This window comes from Ovis canadensis, chromosome 1 (genome assembly GCF_042477335.2).
Source record: "Ovis canadensis isolate MfBH-ARS-UI-01 breed Bighorn chromosome 1, ARS-UI_OviCan_v2, whole genome shotgun sequence".
Classification (NCBI taxonomy): Eukaryota; Metazoa; Chordata; class Mammalia; order Artiodactyla; family Bovidae; genus Ovis; species Ovis canadensis.
Window position 1 is genome coordinate 30,186,945 of NC_091245.1, and position 16,076 is coordinate 30,203,020.

General features: G+C 41.9%; 1 protein-coding gene across 4 annotated transcripts in view; it reads right to left on the reverse strand.

Annotated features, from left to right (window-relative positions):
* Positions 1–16,076, reverse strand: part of USP24 (ubiquitin specific peptidase 24) — a 173,484-nt gene that overhangs the window by 39,212 nt on the left and 118,196 nt on the right. For all 4 annotated transcript variants that reach the window (XM_069592612.1, XM_069592594.1, XM_069592616.1 and 1 more), the window contains 4 exons: positions 7,397–7,458; positions 5,052–5,243; positions 3,975–4,092; positions 1,677–1,821 (listed from right to left, as the gene is read on the reverse strand). In XM_069592612.1, the coding sequence (XP_069448713.1) occupies positions 1,677–1,821; positions 3,975–4,092; positions 5,052–5,243; positions 7,397–7,458 (517 nt within the window). The remainder of the gene's footprint in view (positions 1–1,676; positions 1,822–3,974; positions 4,093–5,051; positions 5,244–7,396; positions 7,459–16,076) is intronic.

A 16,076-nucleotide genomic window follows, 5' to 3' on the forward strand; every position in this document is an offset into this window, starting at 1 on the left:
TCTCTCCCTGCTTGCTTCACAGTGCTCAGCTCAGGCATCCAAAGGGGTAAGGCTGCCTCTGCATGTTCATGGAGGGTGCTTTAAGTGTCCTCTTGCTCTTGGTCTGGTGCTCCAGGGCATCTTTCTGCAGCTTGTTTCCCTCTTGTAGATGTTGACATGGCTTCTCCTGTCTGAAATGACTTTCCCACCTTGCCTCAATTGGCTCACTACTGTGAAGGGCTCTATTTTAAATGCTATAATTTCTAAGAAGTGTTCTGAAATACCCACCATCTGGTGTCAAAGCGCCTCTGTTATCAGAGCATTCAGGATATACCTCTATCTAAGGGCTGGAATCAATATCTTCATTTTTGAGCTCCAGAAGCCTCAGTTCAGTTCAGTTCAGTTCAGTCGCTCAGTCGTGTCCGACTTTTTGCGACCCCATGAATCGCAGCACGCAAGGCCTCCCTGTCCATCACCAGCTCCCAGAGTTTACTCAGACTCACGTCCATCGAGTCCGTGATGCCATCCAGCCATCTCATCCTCGGTCATCCCCTTCTCCTCCTGCCCCCAATCTTTCCCAGCATCAGAGTCTTTTCCAATGAGTCAACTCTTCGCATGAGGTATCCAAAGTACTGGAGTTTCAGCTTTAGCATTATTCCTTCCAAAGAAATCCCAGGGTTGATCTCCTTCAGAATGGACTGGTTGGATCTCCTTGCAGTCCAAGGGACCCTCAAGAGTCTTCTCCAACACCACAGTTCAAAAGCATCAATTCTTCAGCACTCAGCTTTCATCACAGTCCAACTCTCACATCCATACATGACCACAGGAAAAACCATAGCCTTGACTAGACAGACCTTAGTCGGCAAAGTAATGTCTCTGCTTTTGAATATATAGCACCTCAATGTACAGTAAACTCAATAAATCTTAGTTGAATTTAAGTGAACACAGACTAGATTGTGCCAGAGCCAGTGTTTGTTTGAGTTTGTAGCCCTAGTGCCTGTCACTGTACCAAGCATAGTTTCTCAAAAAATAGGTTGAAATGCTAGTTTATACTGTGAATAATTATCAGTTGACTTAAAAATGTCAAAAGTCAAATGTCAAAAAGTCCCTTTTTTGGGGACTTCCCTTGTAGCCCAGCAATGAAGCATCTGCCTGCCAAAGCAGAGGACACGGGTTTGATCCCTGGTCTGGGGGAGATTCCACAAGACTAGCGGCAACTGGGCCCGGGAGCCACAACTACTGCTCCAGAAAAGTCAGTGCTCTAGAGCCTGTGAGCTGCAACTACTGGGCCCATGCTCCACAACTACTGAAGCCCACGTGCCTATAGCCCATGCTCCGTAGCAAGAGAAGTCCCTGCAATGAAAAGTCTGTGCTCCGCAACTAGAGCAGCGCCCACTTGGCCGCAACTAGAGAAAGCCTTTGTGTAGCAACGAAGACCCAGAGCAGCCAAAAATACGTAAGTAAGTAAAAAACAAAAATTAAAAAGTCTTCTTTTTTTAATTAAAAGGGTACCATTTAGTAATGTATTAGGATAATACACTATAGCTTACAGCTAATTTGAGTATGTGAACATGATAAGCAAAGGAATAACACTGACTTTGTGACTAGGATAATGCAAATATAGTTTTAAGATACTATGTTTAAACAAGAGCTCATTCTAAAAAAAAATCAAGTGCATCAAGGTCTAGAAAACTTACATCAAACTCCTTGGTAAGAGCAGGATCAGGTTGATGATGCATAGAAAGTAGTTCTTTTGTAATAATTTGAAGATTTGAAGGTGAGCTATCAGCCAGCATGACAAGGACTTCGTAGGCTGCCAATCGGCTGTTCACTGTACTACACCTAAAAACAAAAGACACAAGTGAATTTCAACAGTGAATAGCTTACTTAAGTCGCTCATTAAATTAAACCAACATTTGAAATGAAAATATAAGAGGTGCAATCTCTAAAACAGGGTTAAGTCAGAACCCAGGAATCTAGTGGGAGGTGATCAGGTAACAAAGGAAGAGACCATGAACAGAGGAAGGATGATTATGATTTAGAGCTAAGTATCTTCTTGGCCTGATGATAAAGTAGCAATTCTTTCCATTATGACTCCAGGATACTCTTATCTAAGGGATGATTAGCAAGAATATAAAGAGTCTGAAAACTTTACCAAAAAATAACATGGAAACAACTATCTTTCAATCAAAATAGGTAGGAAGAAAAGTTTTTGTATATATTACCCTGAAATTCAAATATCTACATGGCAGAAAGCTATACAAATCAGAACAGATGCCCATAAACATCAAGGATACTAGTCAACTTTCTATTTTGCTGAAAATGTGGAGACAGAAATAGCTTGCCAAGTCAGTGTGTTTATAAAGTGACAGTGAAAGATATCTTGCAAGCATTCTGCAGGAAACCAAAGGCTTCTTTACTACTCCCCTTTAGCAGAAATCATTTGGGGGATGGACAGTAATTTCTCACTGTCACCTAAGTCAACCTTGCATTTCTTAGGAGGTCGCAGGTTAGGAAGGATACACAGAAAAGAGGACATCCAACCTCTGAGAGAAACAATTATGGAATGGAGTGTAGGAGATGTGTTCAAGAGGGGCCTGAGGGGCATGGAGATCAGAACTGCATCAGGCACCGAGGATACAGGCCATGGACCTGGCACTATCCTCTGCTTTTAACTGCATTTCTGGGTTGCAAAGGACAGGTAAAGAATGAATAGAAGGTACCATTATAGAAATCTATATATACATTAAGAAGTTATTTTGTTGGTATGATACAAGAATAGTATTACTTGTGAAGAGAGTTTCTGTGTATTTTAAATCTCTTGCTGGCTTTAGAATTTAGGTAGGAAAAAGCTGTGAGTCGCTGTGATAAATGAACGCCATTCAGTACACCAGGGAGCGACGAAACAGTATTTCCTTTTCTATTCAAGGTACTGTATGTGATTTAAAATCAACTCCTTGTTGATGGATATATTACTTTTATAATAATAAATACAAATGGAAGGATTCATGAAAAAAACATTTCAGTGAAAACTGCTGAAGATTTGTTGTCTCTGTTCACTGAAAGCTGAGATAATCATGTGTTTCCACTGCTTTAACAAAAGACTCTCACGACTTAGCACCAAATCTTCCAGAACAAGACTAGGGCAGGGGTAAGGACTGGGGTCACAGTGTGAAGGGCACCCCGAGAGTTTTAATGAAGATTACCTAAAACAGATTTTGCTAACAAGGAATTTCTAGATAGAGAAATATCTATACATGATAAGACACCTCTTAAGATTTCATAAAATACTGCTTATTATGCCTTGCCCATTTCAATAATTACTAAAATTGTATGGGAATTTTTTTCCCTGGTTAAATACCAAATCCTCAGTTTCTTCAGGATTACCTCAATTAACTCTGGTTTTCATGAGAAAAGAACAAAGTAAGTTAGGTTGAGAGCAAATAAGATGGCAGCTTGTAGCTGCATCTTCCTCTCTCCAAGAGCATAAAGAGCACCCATGCAGGGTCAACACTTCCAAATTTCTACCCATAAAAACTGATACAAAATTGGATTTTAAAATTACCACTGTAGTAAAGCACTATCAGTTTTAATTATCAGGACACAGTCAATACTCAGCAAGTTGCAGGGTTCATGCACTGAAGCACCAATACTTTTCTGCTCACAGAATCCCTCAAGACTCAAAGCCTGATTTACTCTGGAAGCCATTCTTAAAACCTCAGTTTCTCTCGGAATTTGTTACTGATCAAGTTAACATTCTTACTCTTCCATCCTGATGATAGCATCAATTCTAGCATACTTGCTCAGCAATACTATGTGCCGGTAGGCTTTATCCTAAGCCCCCTTACATGCATTTCTTTACACAGAGGGTAATATCTTACAAGCTACACACACTCACAAGATGGAAGACAGACTCCAAGTTAAGCAAATCTTTTGGACTAAAGTTTCGAATTAGAATTTTTACCAAAACTGAACACAACGTGCATTTTCCATACTTTGGATGAAAGTCCTGTTGACTGATGGCGGCACTGCCAGCTGGAGAATGACTATTTAAAATAATTCTAGAAGCTCGGAAAAGGAAGTCATCTAACAATGGTTTAATGAGTGATGAACCTGGAATAGAGCATAATATTCATGTTGAGGATGAACACACATTTAATTGAAAGATCCTGTCTTGCACTTTCATATCAGAGCAGCAAAGGCTCCTGTGGCCACCCAGTGGCAGGACACTCATTCTACTTGATGCTCATTTTTCGAGCACTTACGGGACCTGGCAAAGCTCTGTGGGGCAGCAGGGTGGGGATGGGTGGGAGAGTCAGGGAACAGGATACAAAGATAGACAAGTGCAGGTACCTTCCTTTAAGAGCTGACAATACAGTGAAAGGAGTTACACTTTCACTTAAGGAACAGAAACGCCAAGAACACCACAAGGCGTATAGTTTGGGTGAATAATGTTCTTTACTCTGGGCACAGGGGGAGTCCACATAAAAGGTCTGAAAACTTTAAAAATCTTCAGGTAAGAATGATGTGCCCAATCTCACCCTGGTTTAGGATCACTCTTTTCTATGTATCCCCAGTAGCCAAGAAAATTTTTATAGAACTTAGTTTGTGTGACAGAAGTGATAATCAACATTTTGATTTGTTTTCTGAATATAATTTATAATACTGAATATGCCTTTACAAATTATATATGTATCCCACCACCCAGGGGGTGGTGGTTGGGGCCTGGCTCTCCAGACAAGAATAATCTGTGAAAGACATAGATACAATGGACTATATTTTAAAAGTATGTAACTGTAAAAAAAAGAAAAATCCATGATTTAGTAGTTTTTTGTTACGTGATCCAACTATTTTGAACACTTTAAAATTCTCTATATGGTTTTATGACACAGATAAAATACACCTTATATTGGTTAGCCAGATTGGTTAAAATTCCAGACAATCTCCTATTGTCTGAAGGGTTGGTTCTCTATGGAACACTCAGCACCTGTCTTATGTTCCCAATTTCATACAACACTATGTCAATACCTGAGCACTGAGGTACTCTGTCACATGATAAGATGAATAATTACCAAGCATTTCCTTTTCGGCCCCACAGAGTGAAAGAAGGGTCTTGATGAGCCGTAAGTGTCCTGCCAATAAGATGTTGTCTGCTTCACTGGTCTCACATTCAGCTGTACGATTGGGTTCAAAGTTATCCAGCCAGGTAATCTCATCTTCAAGCATGGTAGCTGGGCTGATTCTTAATTGCTCCATTTCTGAAGCTAAGATAGAAAAACAAGACAAAAGAAAAAACACCCCATTTTTGAAGAAAGAAGAATTTCTTTTCATAGAGTCAAAATCCTGAATTAAAATAATCAAGCAGAGACAAGTCTCAATCTTCCATCTCACAGATTAAAGAAATCATCACTGATGAACAGCAACTGCCCAGGGGACTACGAAGGCTCACACATGTCTGTTCCTTTCCTGCCTCCTCCTCTCAGTCACAGATCAAATGGCCCTGAGTGCATCCTCTGTGGGTCATGGTGCTCATGCTGGGATACAAGCTGAAGGGGACAATCCTTGTTCTAAAGAAGCTCCTGTTTGGTGGGTGTGAGCAGATGTCTCAGGCAAGGAATCCTTCCAGAGCAGGAAGTGCTCAGTCAAGGGATGAGAGGAAAGCCAGTGGTCTCGGAGTGTTACCTACACCCTAGGGAATGGTGAGCTCTGTGGAGAAGAGAGAGGTCCACAGCAGGTGGCAGGATCCAGGCTTCCAGACAATGAGCCAGCCTTGAGAGAACTACTCCGCTCTTTTGAATTTAGTATTTTGTTTTCCCCTCCAAATAAGGATTGAAAATAAAATTCCATAGTGGAAGCTGGGACTAGCAGGGAGAGCAGGAGTGATCAAACTCTCTTGCCGGTGCACTGGGGCCACAGGCACGCAGGGCCCCGTGGGGTGAGATGGAAAGATACTTCAGGGGACATTCTGTCCTGGTTTCCCCATTCACAACTGGGGCTAGCACCTACACTGCAGAGTGCCGTGTGTAAAGGGCCTAGGATACGCACTGGCATACAGACAATACTCCAGAAATGGCAAAGACTGCTCATTTCAAAACATATTCCCACTCTGCCCTCAGTATCAATGAAGGGATCTTGGATCCCTTACTCGATGGCTCAAAGGCACAGAAAAGGCCTCCACTAATAACCTGTTCATGCATTCTGAGGATGTACGTGTCCAGCCAATTCATGAGTCCAGTTCTCAAGCAGCAAAACAGAGTACCCTCTGTAAGCCCAAGCCACAGAGCAAGCCTTTTCGGGCTGCTGCCTAATCCCACACTGGAAGCCTGGTTGGAATATGCAGGGCCAGGCTATACGGACATGCAGTCCGTTCACTTCTCTAGACAGTATAGGTCGTATTCCTGAATTAAGACACAGACGGTATCATCTCAGGTTCCAACAAAACCAAAGTCACCACAGTGCGCAGAGTACTCTGTCCTCAGCCTCTGAGGGGCACTCATGAAACCCAGGATGGTGTCTGCTTTAAAGATGCTGCTGAGGTTTCCTAGTCGCTCTCCCTTTATGTGTCCGTTATCTGAAGACCTTTGTGTTAAGTTTCTTTTAGGTTCTTGTTTCTTTTGAGAAACCATTCTGTTTCTTCCTCTAGGGTATTGAGAACAACCGAAGAAATGTGATTCCCCTTTTACCTTTGTCCTCCAGGAACCTCACAACCTAATTCTGCATATACACAAGGTATTTTTTAACCTCCTGGGCTTGACATTCTTTTCCAATCAATGCTTTTGTTGATCCTGAATTTCATTTTATTTATATTTATTTATTATAAATCTTCCTTATAAGCTTTGTATAAAGGGTAGGAAATAAAATTAACAAACTCTTGATTGGAACAACTAAAATTCAGAGCATTCCAACGTGTATTTGCATTATGTAAGAGTAAGTACAGATGATTAAAAGCTAAACACTCTAAAAACAGTGTTTCTAACAATGATATTGCAAGTCACCTAACACTAAACAATTACTTGACTTTCATCACTCACTTCTATTACTATCAACATATCACAACAGAGCTTCCTTCTTTCCTTCAAACCTTCCAAATTGTCAGAATTGACTGTAATGGAGAGAAAGACTCTTCCTAACAATTCTGTATCAGCGTGATTAAAATATGAGCCTTTGACAATTTTTAATATCAACAAATCTCAATAAGTTAATGGTTGGACATATTATAGAGAAGAGCTAATTAGTACACGGGGTTACATACTATTGTAAAATATTTTCCAGAGAGTAAAATTCAACTTCAAACAATAATCATAAAGCTGTTTATAGCTCAGATATATTAAGCCAGATTTAGGAATGTCTGTTCGGCTCTCTTTTCCAGTTCTTCTCAACCCCTTCCCTGACATGAATCAGTTAGACATCTACTTACTTGTCAGATCATCTAATAACTGGCACCTCAGATCAAAATACTCCATGCACTGGGATAACAGTCTAAAAAATAGATAGATGTGAATTATTAAAAAGAGGCTGATTTGAAAATAAAAAAAATTACTTGTAAGAATAAGTTAATGAAACAGATGAATAAGATAATTTTCCTAAGCATAAAATAACTACATTAATTCAACTTAAGTATTTCAGCAAGACACACACTAGTGACTTTACTTAAGCAGATATAATACAGGAATAATAGTGTAAAGAGAAGAAACTTACTAAATCCATCACATTCTGTAATGATGCACACACTGCCTGCACACGTAATCTGCTGGTTACACTCACTGTTCAAATAGTAACTGACACACGCTAGCGCCTACTGCATGCTTGGAGCTGTCTGGGGACCAATGACCACGAATCAGTGGAGACAGACGACAGATGAAAAATACACACATGTCAACTGGTGGTGAGAGCCAAGAGGCAAAACGCAGCGGATGAAAGAAGAAAGAGAGAGCCAAGAGGCAAAACACAGCGGACAAAAGAAGAAAGAGAGAGCCAAGAGGCCAAACGCAGTGGACGAAAGAAGAGAGAGAGAGCCAAGAGGCAAAATAAAGCGGATCAAAGAAGAACGAGAAAGCCAAGAGGCAAAATGCAATGGAGGAAAGAAGAAAGAGAAAGCCAAGAGGCAAAATGCAATGGAGGAAAGAAGAAAGAGAAAGCCAAGAGGCAAAATGCAGTGGATGAAAGAAGAAAGAGAAGGGTAAGTTCTTTTTCCTAAGATGATCAATGGAGCTTTTTTTGGGCAGTTACAGTAATGAAGAGCACAGGTTTACATTTTAGAGTAGGGTGGGCCTTACTTTTACTCCTGGCTCCATTACTTATGGCTCAGACAGTAAAGAATCTGCCAGCAGTGAGAGAGACCTGGATTTGATCCCCTGGGTTGGGAAGACACCCTGGAGAAGGGAATGGCTACCAACTCCAGTATTCTTGACTGGAGAATTCCATGGACAGAGGAGTCTTGTGGGCTACAGTCCATAGGGTCGCTGAGTGACTAACACCTTCATTTTCCACTACTTAATAGTTGGGTGTCCAGGGATGATGTATTTCAGTTTTCTTAGTTTCCTGATTTCTATATGCTTACCAGAGTATTAGAAACAGACGTGCACACATATATACAAACAGAAAGGGCTCAAGAATGCACTAATGATGACACTGCAAATGAACCAAGAATCATGATTATGAACAAAGTGAGGATAATAACACTGCCAAACTCATTTGGCTGCTGTGAAGATTAAATGATAAATATATGCAAAGAACTTAGCATACTGTGAGGCACATAATCACCCCATAACTGCCATTAACATCATTACTATACCTTATACTTAAGCACAACAGCTTATTACTTGGAAATGGCTTACACATTTCAACTACAGATTCATTGAGCTTACTAGTTAAGAAAAGGGTCATCTGATTTTAGAAAACTTTTAACTAGGAAAAACTGGAACACTAAAGTAAAAAATGTACAAGCACACACAAAAAAGAAGTTTCTATAACTTTTTAATCCACGTCTTTGTCAGGGAAAAATCATTCTCTGAAATTTGGCTTTATACTATTAAGAAGAATTACTTTTCATTACAGCGACTGAACTGAACTGAACAGAAATATACAACTAATATCTAACTTAGGTTAAATGGGGTCAGCTGTAACAAAACTCTAAATTTTAGTTAACTTTTTAACTTTAAAGTCTCACTCAAAATTATCTTGTCTCAGCAACTGAAATTCTAATTTCTTCCTTATTTATAAATTTATAAAGTTAAAATAGGTTAAATGCTTCAAAACAATATTTGAGACTTAGATATGTGGGTCAGGAATCTCCACATATGAGAGATTATAAGAGATTATAAGATTGTACTATGAGCAACTGTATACCAACGAACTGGATAACCTAGATGAATGGAAAATCCTTAGAAGCATAACACTTCAGAAGACTGAATGAGGTAGAAACAGTGATTGTACACTATCACTAACAAGAACACTGAATCAATTAAAAATCTATCAACAAAGAAAATTCTTGGACCAAACGGCTGCACTGGTAAATTCCATCCAACATTTAAAGAAGAATCAACACCAACCCTTCTCAAACTTTTCCCAAAAAATTGAAGAGGAAGGAACACTTCCTAGCAAATCTAATTTGGCAGTAACATTAAAGAATTAAACACCATGAACAACTGAGACTAACATCTGGAATGCAAGGATGGTTCAAGATACAAAAACCTATCAATGAATATCCTACATTAACAGAATGAAGGGGAAAAAAACCCACATGATTACCTCAATTAACACAGAAAAAATGACAAAATTTAATGCCATTTCATGCTACAATCATTAGACAAAGAAGGAGCATAAGAATGAGAGAAAATAAATGCAATTCATATATGCAATAAGGGATTAATATTCAGAATACATAAAGAACAACCAAAAATGGAAAACCTAACTTAAAAATAACAAAAAGACTTGAACAGACATTTCTCCAAAGAAAATATACAAATGGCCAATAAGCACATGATGAGATACGGAAAATCACTGACCACTGGTGACATGCAAATGAAAACCCCAAGCTGCCACTTCACACTCAGGGTGGTTATTATCAAAAGCAAACAGCAAACAAGTGTCAGCAAGAGTGTGGAGAATTTGGACTTTTATACATGGCTGGTGGGAGAGGAAAATGGTGTAGCTACTGTGGAAACGATGTGGTGGCTCCTCAAAAACATCACACCGGGACTATTACAGGACCCGGCAATTCTACTGCTGGGCATATATACACAAGAACCAAAAGCAGGACTCAAGGTGGTATCCAGAGACTCATGGTTGATAGTAGCAATAATTATACTAGCTAAAAGATGAAACCAAAAGTCTACCTATGGGTGAATAACTCCAGAAAGAACGAAGGGATGGAGCCAAAGCAAAAACAGCACCCAGCTGTGGATTGACTGGTGTTAGAAGCAAGGTCCGATGCTGTAAAGAGCAATATTGCATAGGAACCTGGAATGTTAGGTCCGTGAATCAAGGCAAATTGCAAGTGGTGAAACAGGAGATGGCAAGAGTGAACATCGACATTCTAGGAATCAATGAACTAAAATGGAATGGAATGGGTGACTTTAACTCAGATGACCATTATATCTATTACTATGGGCGGGAATCCCTTAGAAGAAATGGAGTAGCCATCATAGTCAACAAAAAAGTCCGAAATGCAGTACTTGGATGCAATCTTAAAAGCGACAGAATGATCTGTTTGTTTCCAAGGCAAACCATTCAATATCATGGTAATCCAAGTCCATGCCCCAACCAGTAATGCTGAAGAAGCTGAAGCTGAATGGTTCTATGGAGACCTACAAGACCTTCTGAGAGTCATATCCTAGGCAGGTCGATAAGAAGTCTAGGGGTCCCCAAGGAGAAAGGGGTCTGGAATTCTCAAGGAGGAAGAAAGGACAAACTTTTTTTTCCCCCTCTACATTCCTTCAGTTCAGTCGCTCAGTTGTGTCTGACTCTGCGACCCCATGAATCGCAGCACGCCAGGCCTCCCTGTCCATCATCATCTCCCGGAGTTCACTCAGACTCACGTCCATCAAGTCCGTGATGCCATCCAGCCATCTCATCCTCTGTCGTCCCCTTCTCCTCCTGCCCCCAATCCCTCCCAGCATCACAGTCTTTTCCAATGAGTCAACTCTTCACATGAGGTGGCCAAAGTACTGGAGTTTCAGCTTTAGCATCATTCCTTCCAAAGAAATCCCAGGGCTGATCTCCTTCAGAATGGACTGGTTGGATCTCCTTGCAGTCCAAGGGACCCTCAAGAGTCTTCTCCAACACCACAGTTCAAACGCATCAATTCTTTGGCGCTCAGCCTTCTTCACAGTCCAACTCTCACATCCATACATGACCACTGGAAAAACCATAACCTTGACTAGACGGACCTTAGTTGGCTAAGTAATGTCTCTGCTTTTTAATATACTATCTAGGTTGGTCATAACTTTTCTTCCAAGGAGTAAGCACCTTTTAATTTCATGGCTGCAGTCACCATCTGCAGTGATTTTGGAGCCCCAAAAAATAAAGTGTGACACTGTTTCTACTATTTCCCCATCTATTTCCCATGAAATGATGGGACCAGATGCCATATCTTTGTTTTCTGAATGTTGAGCTTTAAGCCAACTTTTTCACTCTTGTCTTTCACTTTCATCAAGAGGCTTTTTAGCTCCTCTTCACTTTCTGCCATAACGGTGGTATCATCTGCATATCTGAGGTTATTGATATTTCTCCTGGCAATCTTGATTCCAGCTTGTGTTTCTTCCAGTCCAGCATTTCTCATGATGTACTCTGCATAGAAGTTAAATAAGCAGACGTACTCCTTTTCCTTAGGATTATATAAAAATAATGTATCCTGCTTGAGGACAGTCTCTGGATTAAACCTTCTGGCTAATCCTGTTATCTTAAAATGTAAATTATGGGAGTAGGTCTGGTGAGGTCTTCACACCCTCCAGACATTCTTTTGATTCACTGGAGAGTATATAACGCCACTGCTAACACTAGCAAGGGGGTACTCTTTCTGCCCCCTTCTGATACCTATGTCAGAAGCTTTCTCTATCTCCCTTATACTTTAATAAAACTTTATTACACAGAAGCTCTGAGTGATCAGGCCTCGTCTCTCGCCCTGAATAGAATTCTTCTCCTCCAGAGGCCAAGAATCCCAGTGTCTTTTCGTGGTTCAGCAACAACCTTTCATCTTGAGGGCTTGTCCGGGATTCTTTAGGACAAGGTAAGGATGCTTGGAGCTCTAGTTCTTTCTTCTCCTAGTGAACACGTTTTCTGCTGTACTTTACTAACTCTATGGTGTGCTTGCGTGAATGAAATAAACGCCCTGCGTGAAGCAAGTGAGGAGCCCAGCTCTGCGATTCCATGGTGACCTCATTTGGCTTATGGTAGAAATCTGTCGGAGGTTTATACCGACCTGCCAATGACCAGAAATGGGCAAAGCATGTGGACCGAACTCTCCTTTCTCAGTTAAACTTTTCAGTCTCTTTGACCATTTCATAACTCCTTGGAAATTAGAAAAGTGAAAGAAAGTGAAGTCGCTCAGTTGTGTCCGACTCTATGCGACCCCATGGACTGTAGCCTACCAGGCTCCTCCATCCATGGGATTTTCCAGGCAGGAGTACTGGAGTAGGTTGCCATTTCCTTCTCTAGGGGATCTTCCCAACCAGGGGATAGAACCCAGGTCTCCCACATTGCAGGCGGATTTTTTAACCAGCTGAGCCACAAGGGAAGCCCAGAAAGGAAATGAGAGGCATGAACCTAATCTGTCAGATCATAGACTTTCAAGGGACTTGTGATCTATGCTGTTACTGTGTACTACAACTTGGGTCCCAAATTTGGATTGGTAGTCAGGAAGTGCCTAGCCTCGCTAGGAACTGAAAGTTTGGAAGTTAGATGGGAGTTTTAGCCACAAGAGCATCTCTGAGGTTAAAGGTTACTCAGATTGGAACTACAATGGGTTTTTTTCCTTTGGTAACGCTGGCTCTTAGTGGACCAGAAGAGGCTCTTATACTGGTGTGGAGACGCTTGGAAGGAACATCTGTTTTATGTCTGTATCGGCCTTATCGTGGTCAGGAATATACTCAGGGTTGTGCATAGGCACTCAGGTGATGAGAATGTTTCCCCCAGCAGTCTCAGCCTGGGAGGCATTCTGGAGGGTTACTCTGATTGGACCCCAGGTGGCATCAGAGGCAAGCAAGGTTTTAATGGTGAGGAGCTGGATGTCAGTCAGGGATGCCATCAGGTCTACCCCTGATGCATGCCCACCCCGTCTCGGTGGTAGAACTGGGAGGGACGAGTATGTCGTCTGTGTCAGTAAGGGACAGACTAAGTCTGACCAGGAAAGAAAAGCTTTGGTGCAAAGTCTGTCTACATCCCCATCTGCAGCAGGGAGGGACGCCTCTGGTAGAAAGAGCGCTGGTCACTTTCTTCTCTCTTACAGATAGGAGCTAACAATTCTAGCTGTACTCCTTTGAACTGTATCCTGAAAAACTGGGATAGATTTGATCCCCAGGGCTTAAAGAAGACACACCTGGTCTTCCTATGTGATACTGCATGGCCGCGGTACCCACTGGAGGACGGTAAACGGTGGCCGGTTGGAGGCTCTCTTAAGCATAATACTGTTTTACAATTATACTGGTTCTGTAGAAAACAAGGGAAATGGGTAGAAATAGCATATGTGCTGCCCTTTTTCTCTCTGAAAAATATGCCAGACTTATGTCCTAAGGGTATAGATTTGGGTGTGACTCCTTCAGCTCCCTCCTGTCCTCCTACTTTGCTAGATGAGATGGAGGACAGGAGACAAAGAGATAAAGAAAAGCAGGTTTCTCCAATCTATCCCTGGGATCATATGTGCAGAGCAGCCAGAGAGACTGAGGAACGGCCACACAGGCTGCTGCCTCTTCATGAAGCACCCACCAGGAGAAATAATCAGTCTATGAGAGTTAATAAGCCTTTTTCTTATCAAGAAATACAAAGAATCAAGGAGGCTCTTGGAGACTATTTAGAGGACCCCCAAAAAATATATTAGAGCTTTTAAAGGTGTTACTCTGCTTTATGATCTTACTTGGAAGGATGTGATGTAGATCTTGGGACAAACGCTGACTCCCGACTCAAAGACTCGCGTTTTGGGAAAAGCGGTTGCTTATGGAGATGAATGGCTTGGTAATGAATCAGTAGGGAAGAGGCATGACAGAATAACTGCCCTGCCCACTGGGAATCAGGTGGTCCCAACTACAGAACCAGAATGGGACACAGCTAAAGGAAGATGGGATCAGAGTGATTTTCTCAGATGTATTCTTGAAGGACTCAGGCACTCACGTGCTAAGCCTTTAAACTATGGCAAATTGGCAAACACAGAACAGAAGGAGAAGGAAGCTCCTGGTATCTTCCTAGATAGACTGAGAGAAGCCCTTTGCAGATTCACTGAGATTGATCCCGAAAGTGAAGAGGGAGAAGTGACCTTAAAGGATAGATTTCTCACTCAGTCAGCTCCAGATATCTGCTGTAAGCTATTAAAATGGGAGTATGGACCAAAAAGTTGGCTTAAAGCTCAATACTCAGAAAACTAAGATCATGGCATCTGGTCCCATCACTTCATGGGAAATAGATGGGGAAACAGTGGAAACAGTGTCAGACTTTATTTTTTGGGGCTCCAAAATCACTGCAGATGGTGACTGCAGCCATGAAATTAAAAGACGCTTGTTCCTTGGCAGGAAAGTTATGACCAACCTAGATAACATATTGAAAAACAGATATTACTTTGCCAACAAAGGCTGGTCCAGTCAAGGCTATGGTTTTTCCAGTGGTCATGTATGGATGTGAGAGTTGGACTGTGAAGAAAGCTGAGCCCTGAAGAATGGATGCTTTTGAACTGTGGTATTGGAGAAGACTCTTGAGAGTCCCTTGGACTGCAAGGAGATCCAACCAGTCCATCCTAAAGGAGACCAGTCCTGGGTGTTCTTTGGAAGGACTGATGCTGAGGCTGAAACTCCAGGACTTTGGCCACCTCATGAGAAGAGTTGACTCATTGGAAAAGACCCTAATGCTGGGAGGGACTGGGGGCAGGAGGAGAAGGGGACAAGAGAGGATGAGACGGCTGGATGGCATCACCAGCTCAATGCACATGGATTTGGGTGGAGTTGGTGATGAACAGGGAGGCCTGGCATGCTGTGATTCATGGGGTTGCAAAGAGTTGGACATGACTGAGCGACTGAACTGATGGACCAAATCAGTCTTTAGATAATCTGTTACAACTGGCTCAGACAGTCAATTGTGGTAGGGAATATGAGGAAAAGAAAGAAAGGCAGAAAAAGAGAAAGGAACAGGCGGAAGCCCTTGCAATGGCTATGAGAACTGTTCTTAAACAGCCTGAGAAAAACTCTCAGAGGGACCCAGGTGGAAAGGAGGGGCACCTCAAACGGAATTGCCCTCAGGCATCTAAGCCTCCCCCAGTTCCCTGTCCGGTCTGCAAAGGACCACAATGGAAGAGAGACTGCCCCCAGAGGCATAGGTCTCAGGGGTCGGACTCTCAAGACAAACAGGACTGAAGGTGCCCGGGGGTCCCCACACAAGCTCCCATCCTAAATACACCTGAGGAACCCTGGGTATTAATAACTGGGGGGCCAATCCGTCAATTTCCTTTTAGATACTGGGGCAACTTACTTGGTGCTTACTGAAGCCCCTGGCCCACTTTCTTCCTTATCAGCTTCCGTAATGTGACTGTCTGGATGAGCCAAAAGGAATTACTTCAGTGTTTCTGTAAGTTGTGACTGGGATTCTGTGCTATTTTCACACAAGTTTCTGATTGTGCCAGAGTCTCCCTCACCCCTTTTGGGGAGGGATATACTGAGCAAGGTCCATGCCTCTGTTTTCATGAATATGGAGCCCTCCATTTCTCTCCCTTTAATTGAACAAAAGGTAAACCCTAGAGTATGGGCTGATGGAAAATCTGTGGGTTGAGCACAAAATGCTATTCTGTCAAGCTCAAAGACCCACACTTATTTCCACATAAGAAGCAGTAGGCACTGAAACCTGAGGTTAAGGAAGGGTTAAAACCCATCATCGAAAATTTAAAAGGAGCAGGGACTATT